This window comes from Terrapene carolina, unplaced genomic scaffold, assembly GCF_002925995.2.
Source record: "Terrapene carolina triunguis isolate 2854851 unplaced genomic scaffold, T_m_triunguis-2.0 Scaffold68, whole genome shotgun sequence".
Classification (NCBI taxonomy): domain Eukaryota; kingdom Metazoa; phylum Chordata; order Testudines; family Emydidae; genus Terrapene; species Terrapene triunguis.
The window spans coordinates 36,251,313-36,273,005 of NW_020664419.1; the positions used below are offsets into that span (position 1 = coordinate 36,251,313).

At 41.8% G+C, this 21,693-nt stretch overlaps 1 protein-coding gene across 1 annotated transcript; it reads right to left on the reverse strand.

Annotated features, from left to right (window-relative positions):
* Positions 1–364: 364 nt before the first annotated feature.
* On the reverse strand, positions 365–7,913 carry SPAM1 (sperm adhesion molecule 1). Its single transcript, XM_024214720.2, has 3 exons — positions 6,915–7,913; positions 4,703–4,792; positions 365–1,024 (listed from the first exon to the last, which is right to left on the reverse strand). The coding sequence occupies exons 1-3, from the start codon at positions 7,911–7,913 to the stop codon at positions 365–367; spliced, it is 1,749 nt and encodes a 582-aa protein (XP_024070488.2).
* Positions 7,914–21,693: the final 13,780 nt, after the last annotated feature.

Consider the following 21,693-nt stretch of genomic DNA (forward strand, 5'->3'; position numbering starts at 1 on the left):
TGCAGCTGTCACCCATTATTGTTTGTAAAAAAAAAAAAAAAAAAAAGTATAAATGCTTGATATAATTGTTTATCTGGAGAGAGACCTGTTCTTCTTTCTCCCTCCACACAGTTGCTAGAGAAATAAAGTATCTGACTTGCTGCACCCAACCTGAGAGTGAGAACTCTGTTTTTCTCTGACAACTGAAAAGCTGATGTACAGTTTGAGGCACAGAAAATGAGTGATCCAGTTAAATCCACAGAAATCACAGCTACTTATCTCCTTTCAAGAATGGTCCCTTTGTGGGAATAAAAACTCCAGAATGCTGAACACAGCCTTGAAAAAAGAAAAAATGAAAATGGCATTCTTTCATCAGTTGAGACATTTAGATTAGGTTTCTCAAAATTAGAATTAAACAAACCACATCCAATATCTTCATCTCATCAGAAAATGAACCACTGAAGCTATGAGTATTGGTTATCTTTAAATCACCACTACTGTTAGTTGGGGCATTGATGTGTCCTGCAGTAAATACATTGAATGTGTTATTCCAAATAGTTTGCTGAAAACCTCCTGTTGCATTATGTGTAGGTAATGTTATGTTTCTCTGTGGGGTAAATGAAAATATACTCATGTTGGAAGAGGCTCTACCCCCAGAGGCTTCTACATTAGAAAGTGAATTTAAGGATACTTGAACACAAATATCTTCTGAAATGCAGGCATTGACGTAGTGGATGTCATTTAGATCAACACTAGGTTCACAATTGTAGCCTGCATAACAGCGGCAATAAAACTTTTCTATAAATCGCTGCAGATCCTGAAATGATGGCTGCCCTTGTATGGCATATTTCCCATTCCGTGACATCTGAATGACAAAATTCTCTGGGTTCAGATGAAGATAGTCACTGGAGTTCCAGTTCTTTCGTGCACATGCACCAGAGTCATGGCATAATACCTGACTACAGATTTTGGCTGCCATGGTTACATTGATGATGTAAGGGTTCAGAGTGTGCCTAAGGTAGCTGTCCAGAGCTCTGCAAGTGTTCTGTGAAAAGAAAATCATATTAAAAAAGTTTGGTATACAAATTCAGTATGAAAATGGTTGTCACTTCAATAACAACATTGTCATAGCTAATTATCAGTGTTTCTCTTGAAGTATTGTGAATGCAGACAGTCAGTTATCATTGGCTGTTGGAAGCAAGCACACTTATTAAGTTGTTATACAGTGCAATAATTATGGCAAAATTATGCTAGGTAGATGCTGGAGATTTTATTAAAATCATTCAAATATAAGAGAGCAGAGGAATTATCACTTTATCTATGTAAGGATAGCCTATAGGTTTTTTGAGTCCGATGTGTTTAATGAAGTTATAAGAGAGATCAAAATTCCTTTTATTTTGAGGGGATCCTGAAGAATTTTAGGTCTTCACAAATGATCATTTTTCTAATTATTATCCCCATGAAACTCTTAATTTTTTCCGCTGAGCTGGCTATCCGTCAGCTGCAGAAGGTAGGGGTTTTTAAGGCTTGAACTGAACACTCCAAGGGCTCTGCCTTTGGAACGGAAAGAGTTCTGGGAACTTCTTCATTTTGAGGAATATCTTCAAAACATGCCTCATTGACTGAGAAATTCTTGTGTAATTGGCACAGGTTTCCTGTTTGCTTGGCATGGTTTCATAATTAGAGGCGTGGGGGGGGGGGTTGCTTTTTGGTATGTTTTGTTTCTGAAGCTATATCTTTACTGGCCATTTGCCCTGATTAGACACCAAACACCTAGTGTAGACAGGCACAGCTACTATTTGCACCAGTGCAGTTTACCCTGCATATCATAGCTGATAGCAGTTAGTTTACCCTGTCTGCCTTAGGGTTTGTACTAATGCAGCTACATCAATGGCTGCAATCAGGACAATAACCCAGTGTAGAAAAGGCCTAAGAGAACTCTTTGCATTTTTCCCTTTTCCACCGGTTATGTTGAAAAGGGTATGTCTTGGACCTAACAAAGGCTAAGATGAAACATTTATTTACTATTCAAACATTAAAGAGTTAAGTGTGGTCTGGGATTTCATAGCAAGTAATAGCCTCCACTAAAAAAATCTTTATAACTCATTTATTAAAGATACAGAAAAAGAAGGGGAAATAGTTAAAGCATTTGAGCATTTGAAATGTGAAGTATTGAATAAGACTTTCATTTTAACGGTAACCCTTCCCTTTAGCTGGAAACAGTCTTTTATAGGAGACAGCTCTGTCTGACAGCCTTTTATACGGTGTTAACTGGTCTTCTGGGGAAAAGAGAAGTTCGTTTGGATGGTCTGGAGCTGTTGTTGAAATTGAACCCCATTTTCTTTAAGACAAAACAAGGCAAACACATAAAAGAGGAGAGGACAGAATAGTAAAGATGGAAGCTGTTTTTTCTATTTTAGGTGCTGATTTGTACTTGCAGCCTCACTACTGGAGAAGCACAGGCACATTGCATTATCAGCCCCTCTGAGACCTGGCAAACCTGTACCACTGTCAGACTATTTAAGGCATTGTTTTAAGCTGCCTCTCTGGTCACAGGCTCACAGCTATGTTACACAAGATAAGAGTTGTGTTGGCTGGCTTATCCACACTTTATTTTTAGACAGAAGGCAAAAGGAGTGAGCTAGGAAAGAGAAGAAACAAGGCAGGGAAGGAAAATGACACACAAGGGAGGGGGTGACACCAGGAACCAAAATCTCATGTTCCAGGCCTTGTTTAGGATTTAGCCAAAGCTGGTAGAGGTGGCAATGTCATCTGGTTCCCTCTCTCTCTCTCGTCTGGTCTGGTCAGGATGCCTTTCAGGATTAGGATGATGGAGGTCCAGTGGTGTTAGTGTGGATCCCAGCCAGAAGACAGTGGGAGTGGCAGCCAAGATGGTGAACCTTGCTCCTTCCACTCCATCCATCCTTCCCACTCCCATTTGGTGAAGCCCAGATAAACATTGTCCATGGTGGTCACCTCATCTCAGAAACATTTGTCAATTAAAATACATTTTGTGATTTCAACTATAGATATTTCCTCCCATTTCTAGAATCTCTCCATTTTTATCACTTATGTCATGCCAACCCGTGACCTTTCTGGGAGTCTTGAAGACTCCTTAGTACAGTTCTTTTAATTCAAGCAATCCAGTTTCTATCTATTTATTTTTAACTTTTAAAAATAGTTGTGTTGTTCTTGGACAATTTAGAGTACAGGCCTTTGAACAACACAACCCACCATCCTTGCACTCTTCTGAAGAGCTACAGGACTTTATTGTTACTGATTCTGTCAGTTAGTCTATGTCACTTATATTAATTTCAGTGGCACCCAAAGTGACCTAGGAACACAAGATAACACTTTCAAATGCACCTGAGGGAAAAAACATATAAAATGTGGAGGGAAAGGATATAATATACCATTAAAGTAGTCGGAGCGATGATTGGCACAAGTATTGTTTTGTTTTATATAAAGAGAGGACAGCTGAAGATATTTTAACTAGCAATTCTTAGCTGATTAATTTCTTGGAGGAGTTAAGGCAGAAGTGGGTCTAGTAGAGAGACTTGTATGACGAGGATAATGACTTGACATATCCACTTAGAAAGGTTGTTCCATGAACACACAGATTTACTCATGCAAAAACTTGCACAACTGTGTGGACAAATGTTACAATCTGTATATGCAAAATCTCATTTGCTTATACTAATCACTTGCAAATTTAATTCTAAAGGCTGTTGCCAATGTAAATTCTGTCATAATAATTGCGTGCACAAATTACAGATGCAAATGATATTCATATCAAAACCAAGCATATACAAATGGAGTCCACGTTCAGATCTTTTGAAAATTCAGTCCTTAAAGAACTATGAATATTTATATAGGCATGCTTTCTGCTCAAGGGACACCAACAGTGCTGGACATTTCCAATTCCTTCCTTTTAGGAGACTGTGTGTGGGTGGGGGTGAAAGTACAATAACTGCACAAACAATATTTTATATGGACTGACTTGACTGTATACGAATGGGCTAGTTCAAAAGATTTATTTCAACATCCTTAGAACAGTGTTTCTCAAACTGTGGCTGATCTTCCTAAAGTAAATGAAGGGGGAAAAAAGATTTTTTTCTCCCTCTTTTGCCATGCATCTTTCTCATATAGGAGTCAGTCAAGGTATTATCATCCACTGCATATGAAATAGAGAACAGGCTAATTGTGAAATGTAACAGGCTACCCCCTCTTAATGTTTAAAATATTTTTCCTAAATGTACCATTAAAAAAACCAACAATCCATGAGGACGATCATCAAAACAGTTGCACCTGAATATTTTTCTGTGCCTTAGGATGGAATGCTATGAAGAAATTTCAGAACTCCTAAACTGACCAAACAAATGACAACCTGCCTGCAGTTTACATAGTAGCTTGTCTAGTCACTAATCCCTAACAGCATGTATCAGATTGAAAGCTAAGTACTAACACTGATATAAAAAGACTTCTGGAGGGATGACGTTTTATTTAAGAATAGTGGCAGATGATGCCAACAAGCCTCAAAGGTGTTTGCTTTCTTCTCAAAGAAGACACTGGGTCTTCTGAAAACTGCTTAGTCATTATTTAAAGTAGAAATTCTGAGAGGAGTAAATAAATAATAATAATAATGAATACCTTAGACTTTTCATCTCTAAGGCAAAATAATGTATTGCTCTTTAAAAAATTGAATGTAATTAATCTGACATACCACACTCAGTGTTAAATTCAGGTCTCCCCAGATTACAATTCCAGACACCCCTAATGCAGCAGATTCTCCAATGGTATTTACAAGGTCATCCTGAAAGCAAACGAGCAAGGATGAATAATAAAGTAAGTATGCTTCAGTAATATGCAGTACATACAATAAGTTATATAACCAGAATAATCACCTTGAAAGTGGTAAATAATTAAACATTACACCCACATTCTGCTCTCAGTTATGCTGGTGGATTCTGGAACAGAGTTGAGCAGATGATGCAAAACAAGGTTGTCACCTAACACCCTTTTGAGTATGTCTTATGATCAGAGAACTAAGACTCAAATTGAACCCCTACAAGTTCATGAGACACACTGGCACTTCTCCAAGCTGATCACCATTTTGTCCCACCCCTTTCTCCCCTCCTATCAGCTCTTTTGGCTAATCAGAGTTGGTGGTCCAAATTCAAAAGTGCTACCTGAGGCTGGGGCATGAAAGACCTCGTTCAGGGCAATGCTTCGCCTAACTTTGGCCAGCAGGGGGAGCCAAAGCAGAAAAGCAGTAGGAGGAAGAGTCAACAGCTCCTGTGCTTTACACATAGATGAATTTAAAATATTTGTTTATATATTGTTCAGTCAGGTTTAATCCCAGGTAACCCCACTGACTTCAGTGGAGTTTCTCCAGATTTACAAAATTATACTGTATAAATGATAGCAGAATTTGTTCATCATACTTAAGATTGACCTATAAAGGCAACATTCAGTGGACTTGTGCCATTTTTGCCTCTTTATGGTGTATATAAAAAGTTTTTGTGTTTGGGTTTTTTTTTTTTTAATTCTGCTTGTTTTTTCACATCAGAAATTCTGACCCTGCTCCAGGCATAGGGTGACCAGATGTCCTGATTTTATAGGGACAGTCCCGATATTTGGGTCTTTGTCTTTCATAGGCACCTATTACCCCACATCCCCTGTCCTGATTTTTCACACTTGCTGTCTGGTCACCTTATCCAGGCAAGCAAGTTCCATGATAGTAGGAGAACTAGTGAAATGGTGACATCACAAGAGCCCAGAGAACAAAAGGTGAGCAACAGGGTGGGGTAGGGTAGGGGTTTACTGTTAAACAAGAAAACTAAAGTTTGTTTGTTTGTTTTATTAACACCTAATCAACAATGGGTATTTAACATTTTAGAGAAAGGAAGCTGCTCTTAAAGATTTGAGAAACTTGCCTCTTCAGTTGCAGAGTTAGAACTCACAATAGACATCCCTGAGATCTCTAAGGTCCTCTAACACAGTGGTTCTCAACCAGGGCTACATATACCCCGGAGAGTAAGCAGAGGTCTTCCAGGGGTTACAACAACTCATCTAGATATCTGCTTAGTTTTACAGCAGGCTACATAAAAACACTAGCAAAGTCAGTACAAACTAAAATTTCATACAATGACTTGTTTATACCGCTCTATATACTATACACTGAAATGATTAAATACATATTAAAGTACAATATTTATATTCCAATTGATTTATTTTATAAATATATGGTAAAAATGAGAAAGTAAGCAAATGTTCAGTACTAGTGTGCTGTGACTTTTTTTTGTATTTTTATGTCTGATTTTTATAAGCAAATAGTTTTTAAGTGAGGTGAAATTTTGGGATACGCAAGACAAATCAGACTCCCGCAAAGGGTACAGTAGTTTGGAAAGGTGGAGAGCCACTGCTCTAACAAAACCAGGGCAGACCACACTTCATATTCCTAATACCTCTTGAGGTAAAACTCAACAGAAACATCTTTATTAAAAGTAATCTTCTTCATACTTTCTTTATACATCATTTAAAAAAAAATTGTCCCAAGTCCAATTTTAATAGCCCCTAACTAGTCAGCAAGGGAACAACAGCTAATTCATATTTTCCCTCAATTAACCTGCTACAATATTCTTTCCACTTCCATAGCATTTCACTACTTGTTGGATACAGTACTACTCATAAGGTACTGGGAGGAAGTTTGGAAGAATTCAACCCTTTTGGCTTGGCTGAATTTAATTGCTGAATAAACTTAAGTTTTGTGACTCTGTCTGTACACTTCCATTTCAATACAATTTCATTTACGTGTCAAGTAAACATCCAAACCCCCCTATAGGATACTTTAATCATCTTGCAAATGCTTTGTGCCTATGTATTTAGTATGCCTTACATTACAAATACTTAAGAGCTAGCCAAGCCTCACTCACCTGAGAGAGATATTCCTGATTGAAATCTGTGAATACTGGACGTGTATATACAAAAATGGGAAGTGGACAGGTGGAATTCGAAACATTAGAAACTCTAATGGCTTCTTGAACTCTATTACGAACAAAGAGTGGTGCATTTTTGGAAGATCTCAAGGCCGTTTCCAGATAGACAGATGGGTAAAGTGCTGTGCTTTCCTCCCACAACCAATTAAGCTCATTATTTCTTGCTATTTCAATATCTAAACAGCTTCCTGTATAATTGTGGGGATTTCGGTTGTAATCATAGTTATAGCAGTCAGGGTAAAGGTAGTATCCCCACAAATGATTCGGCTTCATTGATATTCCCAGTTTTAAAGATTGCAACATAAGTGATTTTGCTGCAGCTTCAAATTCCATTTTGGCTAAAGTCCTGGCTTGGGTTTCTGATAGGCTTAAATCTTTTTGCTGAACAAATTCAACAGACACCTGTCTGTAAATGTCTTTTGATCCCCAGTTCCGTATCCATAGTGGCCTCCAGTTTTCCCAGTCGATGACAGCCAAGCCAACCTGTTCATCTGAAGGCATGTAAAAATTAATGTCATCAATGGCTTTTTTTAAATGATGCTCAATGGAACAGAGTTGGGGGATCCCACCATTAAATGTCTCACCTGTGTTCTCATCTATGTAAGGATAATTGCCGAGCCTGTTAGCATAGAATATAGTAGTACTCTGCTCAGTGGATGTCTTCAGTGTGCTTCCTACCAAGTGGAAGAGTCTCATATCCAGCTGCACTCGAGTCTTCTCAGTGCAAAGCTCTGTAGGAGCATTCCAGATGGAGATGAAAGGAGAATTGGGGATCAGAGGACGGGCTCTTATATGCAAAGATGAGCAGCAAGTAACTAGAATAATGATGAACACCAGCCAGGATGCTTTGTTAGAGGCAACAAAGCTACCGAAGCTTTGGACTTGCCTTAGGGTTTCCATTTCAGTTAGTGAATGGCTCAGTATGTACAATGGCATTAGCTGTTTGTGATCAAGCTGCAAATAAATGCTCCAAAGGTGCTCACAGCCATGGTAGTCAGTCAAAGTCTTTAGTAAAATAATATATTTCTTCAAATAGAGTACACATTCTGCAATATTCCTTAAGGGGAAAAGATGTGTTGTTTATCTCATGTTCTTTATTGCATTATTGCACATTCAAGGAAGCTTCCCAATAGTTGCCCAACCTAATGCAGAAAGAGAGACTGAAGCCATTATAATATCCAGTGGGATTTTTTTTTAAGAGTATCCTTAAAACATAAATAGACATAGTTTGTAGCTGTGAAAATACTGCCATTTTTCAATGAGCAGAGACTACTCCTCCTGAGTGAAAAACCAGCATAGAAGCAATAAAATACTTAGAGAAGATCTAAGATGGTCAAGGAAGTGGTTTCTAATGGTCAGAGCATGGAACAGAGTTGATACCCCGTCTTACTTCTCATTCTGCCAGCAACTCAAGTATGTGACTTTGAACAAAGTCACATAAGCATTTGGTGCCTCTACTTATTCAATAATAATCTGGGTTTAATATTACTTACCTACCTCACAAGGTTGTTCTGAAGCTATTAATTTTACAAAGCACTTTGCGATCTCCAGATGAAAGATGCTCTATACATGCAACTGTATCATGTCCTTGCTCTAGGACAAAATGTGGGTGCTATTTTCTTGTTTCTTGTCTCATATTCCTATTGCTTGCCTGTTTTTAATGCAATATACTGTACTGTATATAGTAGCTCTGTTTGTCTTCCACTTCTGAACCCAGCAATCATGCCTGCATGCCTATCAGTCAAGCTTTGCTAAAAATGCAGGGCTTTTTCATAATTTACGCTGTTATGAAAATCCTTCCTGCTGAATTATTTTTGCCAAAACAATATGGTAATTGTATTAGCAAGTGACTTGCAGTAGGAAAGATATCACAATACAGAATCCATCAAAATAAAGCTTGTGATCGGTGGGCTTGATTGTTCCCAGACCTATGTGGATTTGCAACGCTACTTCTCCTGCCCTAGCTGCACAGAATGAGAGCATATGACTTCCCTAGTGCGGGTTCCCTTGGCATTGCTAGCCTTCCCAAATGGGTGGGAAGGAGGTGGACCATTGCCCTGCGTCACTCGTCTACACAGGCTAGAAGAGTGAACTCTGTGCGAGGCAGGAACGAGTGTACACTGCACCCTTGGAAAGCATGGTATAGTGGCCATGCTCTTAAGAGCTCAAAGATGCATTGTGAGCCAGGCCCAGTGACTTTAGGACTCAGCATTCCTGCTGGGGCCTGGGGCCTCCTCGCCATAACTAAACACTTTACTTGAAAAGAAGTGTGAAGCAATAAACATGTTAATGCAGTGTGATGGGTAGCCTGCCTATTGGTCAGTCCTCCCCATCATGTGTCATGGCCTTTAAGAATATTGGGCGGTCTGATACACAAGACCTGAGGAGATCTGGAGAGAGAGGTAAAGGGTCCTGGGAAGAGTAGCAGTTAGAAGAAATCCTGTTACTGTGTCTTTAGGGGCCTTGGACCTGGAGCCTTGAAGAGAGGACTGGGTAGGGCCCCATTTTTCACCCAGCCAGTAAGGAATGAGCTGGGAGAAGGGGCCAGCATAAATGCTGCCGCCTCTTTCATAGTAGGTCGGATACCTGTAGAAACTACGGGGAGCAAGAAGGCTCCTGCAAGGCCCTGAGTTAACAGGGAGAAGACAGCAGTAGGGGAAGGTCTGCTTGCCTCAGGGTGGATGGACTGACTGGTAAAAGGGCCCAGCTGGAGGAGAAGCTGGTTAAAGCCCTGCCACTGGGCTGAACTACAGCCCAGCTACACAGAGGAGCGCTGTGGGAAACTCCTACCTAAATGAGGGAAACCATAAGGGCAGTTTGAAAGATAGGCTGGCATGTGACAGAGAAGCTGAGGAGGCTTAGCTGTGTCAGGTTCTGCCTTTGGGGTTGAATAAACTAGACACCTGAAGGGGTACTTTTCAATATACAAGCCTTATGGGACTTATTAAAACTCCTCACTCAGTGAAACCGAGGCAAAGACACAATGGCGGCACTTTACTGGGCCACCAGGGCCTCGGGGGGTACTCCAGGGATGAGGGTCCCTGCTGTATGCAGATATGGGTTTATAATGTGGACACTGTTCAGATCTAAAGAGCCCAGTTCTTAGTCTGCAAGAGCTCCTTTGCACTTCTTTGTCTGTGCAAACGGGTTGTAAAACCAGTTTAAATGCCCCCTGAATATTTCCCCTGTGTAGGAAAGCCAGGTGTTATAGAGCCAGCACAGTCTGAGACCCCAGCATGGGGGATGTGGCTAGGCAAAAAGGGGTATGACTGAAGCACTGTGGCCAGAACAACTCCTTGGGGCTTTGGGCAGCCATGTGGAATTAAGAGTAAATTGGAAGCTACCCTAAGTCATATGAGGGGCCAAATCAGCCCTGAGCCAGTTCTAAGATCAGGGGAACACTAAAGTAAACCTACATGTACCCCCTCTTCCTTTGGTCATGAGCCAAGCACAGTTCAGCTAGACCCCAAAATTGGGCCCCCATGTTGTTTTTCACAGACCCTCTACAACCATTTAAACAAGTGCATGGTGCATTCCTACCCCTCTTGTGCCTGATCAGCTCTGCTGGCTTCTGTAGAGGGGTTTGCATCATTGTGTTTTCCTCACCTGTCCCCTCTGAGAAGGCGAATGATGCCACTGCTAGCCTCATGCACTGGCCATGCTCCTCAACCACATTGTGCCTGGACCCGCCATAATCTTACCCTAAGTGAATATCCATCCTTTTCTTGCACTCATTAACACTACCTGCTTCCACTTACTGGAACCTTCAATAGATTCAAATCCCAGTGACTCTACGAGAGAAGTCTTTAGCTGATATCTAGACTAACTGTCCTTTCTTTGCTTAAGTTAAAAATCAGGACTACCTGTCATGCCCTCTCTTCCTAGAGTTTGACCGATGAAGCTATGTCTGTGCTACTGTAGGGGAAGCCTACATTTGTAAGGGCAGGCATGCTGCATGCACATGCGCTATGCAGTTTATACCTTAACAGTGCAGGCAACATTTGTTATGGAATTCAGGAGTTTTTCTTTTACAGTGGAGCTTTATATTAACACACTGTATGGTTCTATCTAACACACACTGTGTGTTAATGGTATGATGGTGTGTAAGGACAGGCCTTTCTTGGGAGAATGAATATTGAGCAAATGAGGGTGGAAGTGGGCTATGGATTAACCTGTTAGCTGTAGGTAACTATGCTATTGGTAAATTCCTTCCCTTCTGATTTGCGACTGTACTACCCAACCCGCTAGGGAAGGGTAAGGAGGACGGTGATGTACTAACAGTAAAATTCTTACCTTACCTAGACAGATGTACGTTCTTATCTCTGATTGGTTAAGGACCTATTCTGGAGCAGTGCAGCTTCTCTTTATTCTCCCAGAATAGTGATCTATCATCGATTTAAGCTGCGTTGGATGCCTATGCAAATTGAGACATTTTATCAGTCAGCCTTCTGGATAATATTCTTATGCAACTGGTATCCAAAACAAATGTGTCCCATACTCAATGAAGGGGGCAGCTGTTGGAGATGGAACTGAAAAACAACAACGCTGAGTCCTTTATAGGGCATTATCTCCAGCTGATATTACTAATAGTCTTGTTGCCGGCACAGTCTCCCTAGTGAGGGTGTTGGCATTTGTAATGGTATGTGCAGTAATTGAAAGCATTATTAAAGTGGCTAGGGAAACTACTTCTGTAGTCAGTCCATTACTATTATTTACAATTGACTGTCTCTCTTTGGGGGAAATGAGAGCCCAAATTTTGGGGTACATGTCAACTTCCTGCATAAGGAAGCTTTGCCTGCTTCTGACCAAAGCTGAATATGGTCAGGCTAGCACATTATGGACTACAAAGGGGCTCTGCAGAAACTCTGTCGTCAAATCTGACAGAGATGCTGGAAGAGGCATGAGTCCCCACCAGCTCAACCAGCCTTCTGTAGATCCCAACTCATTTGTCTCCCTTCTGCTGGCACCAGGGCAGATGAGGGGGGGGAAGCCGGTACAAATTACCAGGGCCCGGCGGTCCGGAAGGGGGCCTAGGGCCCGGCTTCCCCGGCTTTCCTCCCCCCCCCCAATCGGCCCTGTTTATCCGGTCCACTCTTGCTGGGGGGCCCGAAAAAATTCCGGGCTCAGCTTCCCTGGCTTCCCCGCCCTCTCGTCAGCCCTGTTTAGCCGGTCTGCCCTTGCTGGGGGGCCCGAAACATTTTTTTCACCAGGGCCCGAACCTGCTCTCAGTGGCCCTGGCTGGGACCACAAAAGCTACTACAGTCCTGGGCAGCCTGTGAGTGAGAGGGGACGTCGATGCTGTGATATCAAGACCCATAGCATGATAAAAGACTCATAAAAGACCCATAAAATTGCAGTGTAGATATTTGGGAGAGTCTCAAAGTCCAGGGCCAAGCCCAAATATCTATGCTGTAATTTTATAGCCCCTCTGCCTGAGCCTTGTGAACCCGAGTCATCTGACCTGGGCTCAGAGACTGTGCCATAGGTTTTTTATTGCAGTGTAGACGTACCCTAAAAGAAGGGGGTGAGAAGGGAAGTGGAGGGAAAGGGACAAAGTACAGAGGGCCATGGATAGGGGCTTTCCCATAAGGCCAAAAAAATTAGCTAGTGGGAGGATTGGAAAGGACATGGGTGGGCTTTGCTATGTCTTCTCTATCCTCTGGATACCCTTGGTTGGATGGGAGAGCTTCATCCTGAGTGGGGCCTTTATCATTCCTGGCTTACATTTCTATTTTGGAGCTGTCATCTGGCTCCAGTATCTCAGGAACAGGAGGAAACTCACCCCAACCACCATCTTCCTATAAAATAATTTCTGATATCAAATTATATATGGCTCATATCCATGTAATTCATTACAGTGTTCCAGAGTGTAGTTGCAATACATACAGTAATAACAGCAGAGGTGAAAGTGGGCAGTACAGGCCCGTATGGCATACCGGTAAGAAGTGGCCGCCGGTACCGCCCCGTACACAGCTGACGTTAAAGCGCTGCCCCTTTTGCCCCCGCCCCGGGCCACCGATGGGGGAGCAAAAGGAGCAGCTGCCCTGGGGCATGGCAATTTAAAAGGGCCTGGGGCTCCTGGCCACTGCTGCAGCAGGCGGAGCCCCGGGCCCTTTAAATAGCCACCGGAGCCCCGGGCGGCCCTGGGCAGCGTGGAAGGGCTGGCTGGGGGAGGCTGACCCTCAGCCCCGCCCCTTCCGCCCAAGGCCCCGCCCCTTCCAGTAAGTCTTTTATCTTACTTTCACTCCTAGATAACAGACTATGTGAATAAAGAAGTGCATCGATACAAATGCCATACTAATACTAAAAATACCATACTAATATAGAAATTCTGCTTTGATCATATTTAAAAGGTGATGGTAGAGCATAACTGTTTCATATGATTCCATTTGAGGTTTTTGAGGAAAAGAAGAATGTTTTTTGGGCTTTTCTTGGTCTCTTTGACTCTTCTGTCAAGTCTTGTCTTCTACACAGGTATACAGAATTTGGATTGGGGAATAAGGAGAATGTGATCATATGGAAAAATTCAATTTACACACTTCATGTTGGATATTATATAATAAAATACCTATTACCAATTAGCTATTACCAATCACCATAATATAATGTTGTAATACCTTATACTTAATAGCCATGTACTCTTGAGAAAGTGTCTGATCCTGCACCATTGAAGTCCACTTGGCATTTGTTGTTGACTTCTGTGAGTGGGATCAAGCCAAAAATGTGCAAAAAGCTGACCCTCCAGAATGGCAACCTGCTGTCTGATCTCACCTGACTTTTCTGTTTTGTTGACCACCATAACTTAGAACTTCTTCACATTAACCAAATAAGGTGACATTTCCACTGGGGCTCCAGAGACAGAACAAGGAACTCTTCTCAGAAATCATGAGGGGGGAGGAGAATATCTTCCATTTATGCATGAACAACTAATCAGATGAAAGAAAATTATCACATGTTTTAAGGAGGAATTCTTACCCCCAAATCAAATTGGAGCACTAGAGAGTAAAAATTTGACTTTCCACTCTATTAAGTTTACTTGTAAGTGGATTTGACTGGAAAGCCATGGATGTGGAGGAAAAATAGAAATCATTGTACTGTATATTACATTTATCAGCTTATATAAAACTCAGCTGATTTTGCCAATCCTACTAAGATTTGTTCAATTGGTTGTTGGGAAACTTTTGCCTCCAAATCTTATGGTAATTTATTCTTGTGTGTTAAAGTTAATAGATTATTTCACATGATAGCTTTCAGTTAAAAGGATTGCCTCTGGCCCAGCTTAATGATGACAGGTCTAATAAATGTTGCTCTTTTCAGTCTCCTGTTGTGAATTTGGGTCTAAGTGAGCTGAGTAATAAAGCTGCCCTTGTCTTTGTCAAAAAGTCAATATCTTTAGAATATATTAACACTAATTGCTCTAGGGTTATCTGGGAGTACATACTGATGGACCTAAGTGCCCTGAGTCTAGGGAAATAGCTACTACTTTATATTTTCCTGAATTTGACATTTGTGAAGGTTATATATTGGAGAATATCATATCAATTTTCTCTGTTTAATTATTTTCTCATTTTTATATCATAAACTAGATTGCAAATGAATAGAAAGGTTGAAAATCTGAGTGTACCAATCTAGTGCAACATCTCACAATTCTTATGCCCCTGGTACAGGATGATGTGTGTCCCATCAGGGATCACTAGTAGTGCTGCTTGGATTAGGTCCAAGAAGTGCTCATAAGCATTATAAGTATTGGGCAGTGTTACTTTACTAGGATTAGACTTGAGACTCTAAATTCAACCCTGATATAACTGGGCATATCTCATTAGAGTTGGGTCCACTAACTTTGACCCAGTAAGTGCTACAAGCATCTAACATCTACTGCCAATAATGCTCTTAGCCACGTGTCTCAATTTTGATGCAAAAATCAGTGAATTCATGGATTTGGATGGCTCATAGTGGCCCTTCATGGATTCCCATAGAATTGAGTGACTTGTACTAACTGGTATTAGTCTTCCTGAGTATACAGAAACATCTCTAAGATTATGATCATAGTTATATTTATCTATAGTTCAGAATGTTTGGGCCATTTTTTAGCCTAGTTTGCTAGCCTAGTGATTATTATTTGTTTTTCTTCATTCTAGCCTGAGTCACTTGAATAATTAATGACAGTGTTAATAATATAAACAATGATCAAGGGAGCAAATTAGGCCTTGATCCTAAGAGTAAAACCCTGTGAGTGCAGGAATCAGCTCGTGGAATTGGGGCCTTGGTTAAGGTGGAAGTGGAAGGACTAGGTCATTTGTTTAGATCAGTATAAAGCTGTCAGGAATGATGTGGCAACTTCTTGAGGTCTAGGAGGAACCAGAACTTTGGGCCTTTTCACCCTGTTGTTTCCTTTTTGAGTAAATACTTTTTATTACTAGTTTATAAACTATGTATATAAGTTGACTCTAATGATATTGGGGCATTCAAGAATATTTTAATATAGTTACTGAGATATTCCCTTTTCAGAAACACAAAGATTAAATTCCTAAACTTCATAATTACATACACAGAGTGTGTGTATATATCGGAACTTAGTCTTTATAGTGGAACATAGCTAGAGCCCTGCACAGATACAAAATTTGTATCCGCATCTGATCCGCGATCCACAAATATGGTCCATGCATATTCGTGGATATAAAATGGATATCCACAGATTTGTCAGGCTCTAAACATAGCTACTCACACTACCAACAATATAGCCCTTTGTAACTCTATGGAACAAAGTGGTATAGATCTTGCTTCATTTGTGTTCATGCTCATAGTAGAAACAGTGAAAAAATGACTAAAATCTCAACTCCACCTACTGGAAAGAGAAAGCTATTCAGTAGTTACTCAGGCCTTGTCTACACTACAAAATTAAGTCAACCTAAGTTAGGTTGATGTACCGCCATTGCAGTAAGTACTGCATTTTTGTAATGTCCACCCTGGCCCCTTCTGTCGGCAGTGCGCTTCCTCACCAAAAGTGCTTCTACTGACTGAAGTGGGGCATTGTGAGGCACTGACAGCTGGAGTTGCCCCCCTGGCCCGGGGCTGACAGCCCGGAGCGCCTGCCGGGGCTGACAGCCTGGATCCCTGCTGCTACCTCCTAGTGAGGGACTGGGGGGAAGGGAAGTAGAATCCAAGCCTGGCAGCCTCCCAGTGAGGGATTTGGGGATGGGGTTAAGGAGATCCCAAGCCTGGCAGTGTCTCAGTGAGGGACTGGCGGGGAGGAGAGCCCGAGCGGCGGCTGGGCTTGAGCTCTCCTTGCCCACCTCCACCCCCAGTCCCTCACTGGGAGGCAGCGGCGCAGTTCTGGGCTGCCAGCCCCAGTGTCCGGGCTCCGGGCTGTCAGCCCCATGCATCTGACAGACAACAGGCGATGGTAGTAATGCAGTGTCTACACTGACCTAAGCTCTACGCCTCTCGCAGAGGTGGAGCTATTAGGTCGATGTAGTGGCCAACTTACATCGGCGGGAGCACCATTGTAATGTAGACATCTATAGAGTTAGGTCGACGTAAGCTGCCTTATGTTGACCTAACTCGGTAGTGTAGACCAGGCCTGAGGAGTAAACAACAGCTGAGGAGGAAACAGACCAAAATAAGGGTGAGCTAGTTTTGTATTTGAAGAGTCATTAATTCTGCAGCCTTGCCAATTTAGGAGAGAAACCATATAACTTCAGAAGATCACTGAAGGACAGATTATGCATAACTTGGGTAGTCTGATAACTGTTTTGTTTGAGTAGATGGCCTCGAGCTAGGGAAAATTATTTGTTCATTTGAATCTTATTCTATTAAGCACAGCAAATGTCCCACTTTCTTTGAGAATCCTCCTATTAACTTCTGTTTTATATAGCTGTTGACCAGTAGGTGCTGCAAATAATCATGTTAAAAATTTAGATGTGTCATGACAAGTTAGATGTCTTCAAGTCACCAGAGCCTGATGAAATAAGTGCTAGAATACTCACGGAGTTGACTGAGGAGATGTCTGAGCCATTAGTGATTATGTTTGAAAAGTCATAGAAGATGGGAGAGATTCCAGAGGACTGGAAAAGGGTAATAGTGCCAAACTATACAAAGGGAGATAAGGACAACCTGGGGAATTACAGACCAGTCATCTTAACTTCACTACCTGGAAAGATAATGGAGCAAATAATTTAGCAATCAATTTGCAAACACTTAGAACAGGGGTTTTCAAACTTCATTACATCGCAACCTCCTTCTGACAACAAAAATTACTACATGACCCCAGGAGGCCAGAGTGAAGCCTGAGCCCACCCAAGCCCTGCTGCCCCAGGTGGGGGCCAAAGTCAAGCCCCAAGTCCCACTGCCCCAGAGTGGGGATTGACCAAAGCCGAAGCCCAAGGGCTTCAGCCCCAGGTGGGGGGGCCTGTAACCTGAGCCCTGCCCCCAGGACTGAAGCCTTTGGGCTTTGGCCCTGGGCAGTGGGGCTTGGGCTTCAGGACCGGGTGGTGGGGCTCGGGCTTAGACTTGTTGGGGCATGGGATTGAAGCCAAAGCCTGGCCTGGTGACCTCATTAAAACAGAGTCGGGTCCCACTTTGGGGTCCTGATCCACAGTTTGAGAACCACTGACCTAGAAGATAATAAGGTGATAAGTAACAGCATGGATTTGTCAAGAACAAATCATGTCAAACCAAGCTGATAGCTTTCTTTGACAGGATAACAAACTTTGTGGATAGGTGGAATCAGTAGATGTGGTATATCTTGACTTTGTAAGGCTTTTGATACTGTCTTGCATCACCTTCTCATAAACGAATTGGGGAAATATAACCTAGATAGAGCTACTATAAGGTGGGTGCATAACTGGTTGGAAACTTGTTCCCAGAGCATAGTTATCAGTGCTTCACAGTTATGCTGGAAGATCATGTCAAGTGGAGTCCTGTAGGGATCAGTTCTGGATCCAGTTCTGTTTAATATCTTCATAAATGATTTAGATAATGGCATAGCGAGTACACTTATAAAGTTTGTGGATGATACCAAGCTGGGATGGGTTACAAGTGCTTTGGAGGATAAGATTAAAATTCAAAATGATCTGGACAAACTGGAGAAATGGTCTGAAGTAAATAGGATGAAATTCAGTAAGGACAAATGCAAAGTACTTCAATTAGGAAGAAACAACCAGTTGCACACATACAAAATGGGAAATGACTGCCTAGGAAAGAGTACTACAGAAAGGGATCAGGGGGTCATAGTGGATCACAAGCTAAATATGAGTCAACAGTGTAACACTGTTGCAAAAAAAAAGCAAACATCATTTTGAGATGTATTAGCAGGAGTGTTGTAAGCAAGACACGAGAAGTAATTCTTCTGCTCCACTCCACGCTGATTAGGCTTCAATGGAGTATTGTGTCCAGTTCTGGGTACCACATTTCAGGAAAGACATGGACAAATAGGAGAAAGTCCAGAGAAGAACAACAAAATGATTAAATGTCTAGAAAACATGTCCTATGGGGGTTTGTTTAGTCTGGAGAAGTGAAGACCGAGAGGGGGCATGATAACAGTTTTCAAGTGCATAAAAGATTGTTACAAGGAAGAGGGATAAATATTGTTCTCAATCTATGGGGATAGGACAAGAAGCAATGGGCTTAAATTGCAGCAACGGTGGTTTAGGTTGGACATTAGGAAAAACTTCCTAACTGTCAGGGTAATTAAGCACTGGAATAAATTGCCTAGGGAGGTTGTGGAATCTCCATCATGGGAGATTTTTAAGAGCATTTTAGACAAACACCTGTTAGGGATGGTCTAAATAATACTTAGTCTTGCCATGAGTGCACAGGATTGGACTAGATGACCTCTTGAGGTCCCTTCCAGTCCTATGATTCTATAATATTTGAAAAGAGAACAAAGAAAGAATATTTTGCATCTTGTTGCTAAGCATTGTCGTATATGAAAAGATACCACCTAAACTGGGACAAATCAGATGGCCCAGGGATTGTTAATAGAATACAGAGCCTTTTACTTCCATTTCCAGCTCAGGTTGGAATCATGGCTGTTCAGTGTCCTATGTGACTTGACCCATATCTTAGTTCTGTTCCTAGTGAATGGGTATCAATGTCATAAAGCCACCTCAAAAGGGAGGGAAGGATAGACTTGTGGTTAAGGCACAGGCCTAGGAGTTGAGATGTGGGTTCTCTTTCTAGCTCTGTCATAAGTTCGTTGCCTGTAAAACACAGTGTAATGGTACTGACCTAACACCAACAGACAAATTAATAGTGGTGAAGTATATTGAGTTCTTTAAATTGAAGGTGCTACATATAAATGCACACCATCAGATGAATCTAAGTAGCACACTTGTTGGCAGGCTGAGCTGACATGCCATAGACTGAAAGAGCAGTGAGGTTGAATATAGAATATCAGGGTTGGAAGGGACCTCATCAGGAGGTCATCTACTCCAACCCCCTGCTCAAAGCAGGACCAATCCCTAGACAGTTTTTTACCCCAGTTCCCTAAATGGCCCCCTCAAGGATTGAACTCACAACCCTGGGTTTAGCAGGCCAATGCGCAAACCACTGAGCTATCCTGAGGTAGCCATATCAGCATTTAGGAACATTGATGGGACAGCGTTAAATAGGTTTCACAGCCACCTGCATGTGCTGTAGCTTCTTCAGTCACCATGAGCTGCTGACAAGGGCTCTGTTCTGAGATGGTTGAATTCACACTCTGGTTTAGTCCCATATTTAAACATAGGACAGTTGTATCAGGAGGGGTAGAAATCAAAGAAGCCTAATGGAAACTATAAGACAAGCTCTACTCTCAGATTTTGATGCAGTTTCTTGATTGATCCTGAGGGGTTTTTTGTATATAACAGAAGACAGAATTTGTCCATCCTCCAGGGGATCAAATGGTCAATACCTGAGCTTACAGGTGACACGTTTCCCTCAAAATCTTACATATTAAATAAAAATGTGAAAGGGCTAGTTAAACTACCATTTACTTATATTAAACAGGGGATTTTCTTAATTAACTTTCCTAATATTTCCAAATATTTTCTGACATTTTTACCATGACTACTCGATTTTTCAGTGACCAACTTGGAGTGTTAGGAATTCTTTCCCCACTTCCTACTCTATGATTTTCCTGTTAGGAGTTCGAACTCTCAAATCTGTAAAGATTCTTCTGACAGCATAATTTCCTAGGAGCCTGTTTATTGATGTTCCATTTTGTTTTTCAGCATGTTAGCCAAATAAACTGTCTGAACATATTTCCAAAAGTATTTGGAGAAATACCTTTGCCTTGCTGTATATAATTATGCTTGGCAGAACCCAAATGCTGCTGTCAAGGTTCCTTCCCCACTCTGAACTTTAGGGTACAGATGTGGGGGACCTGCATGAGAAGCTGTAAGCTCAATTAACAGCTTAGATCTGGTCTGGCTGCCACCACTCCCAAGCACTAATTCCCTTCCCTGGGTAGCCATGAGAGACTCTTCACCAATTCCCTGGTGAACACAGATCCAAACCCCTTGGATCTTAAAACAAGGAGAAATTAACCATCCCCCTTCCTTTCTCCCACCAACTCCTGGTGGATCCAGATCCAACCCCCTTGGATCTAAAAAACAAGGAAAAATCAATCAGGTATAAAAAAAGGCTTTTAATTAAAGAAAAGAAAGGTAAAAGAAAACCCTCTGGGAGAGATTAGCATACCAGCTACTTTCACAGACAACAGATTCCAAACACAGAGGATGTTCCCCTGGGCAAAAATTTAGTTACACAAAAAATACCCAAATACCCAATTTGATTATTCCTCTAATTGCACAAGACAGGTTACAAAGAAATAAACATAAACCTATTTACTTCCGTCACTATTACTCACTACTTGATAAGAGGCTGAATTCTGGAGCTTTTCCCTCCGGTCAAAAGTGAAACTGACCCAGACAAAGGGAACTTCCCTCCTTCCTTTTGAACCATCTTGTCCTCCCATTGGTTCCCCTGGTCAGGTGTCAGCTAGGCTAGGTAAACTTCTTAACCCTTTACAGGTAAAAGAGGCATTAACCCTTAACTATCTGTTTATGACAGCTGCAATGACAGTTTCCATGGCTGTTTTCTAATAAGAAGGAGGACAAGATAAAAGTCCATCTATTGTTACTCACTCTGCAGAGAATTCAAGCTCATAGACTTTAAGGTCAGAAGGGACCATTATGATCATCTAGTCTGACCTCCTGCACTACACAGGCCACAGAATCTCACCCACCCACTCCTGTAACAACCCCTAACCTATGTCTGAGTTATTGAAGTTCTCAAATCGTGATTTAAAGACCTCAGGGTGCTGAGAATCCTCCAGCAAGTGACCTGTGCCCCATGCTGCAGAGGAAGGTGAAAAACCTCCAGGGCCTCTGCCAATCTGCCCTGGAGGAAAATTCCTTCCCGACCCCAAATATGGCGATCAGTTAAACCCTGAGCATGTGGGCAAGACTCACTAGCCAGCACCCAGGAAAGAATTCTCTGTAGTAACTCAGATCCCACCCCGTCTAACATCCCATCACAGACCATTGGGCATATTTACCTGCTAATAATCAAAGATCAATTAACTGCCAAAATTAGGCTATCCCATCATACCAACCCCTCCATAAACTTATCAAGTTTAGTCTTGAAGCTAGATATGTCTTTTGCCCCCACTACTCCCCTTGGAAGGCTGTTCCAGAACTTCACTCCTCTAATGGTTAGAAACCTTCGTCTAATT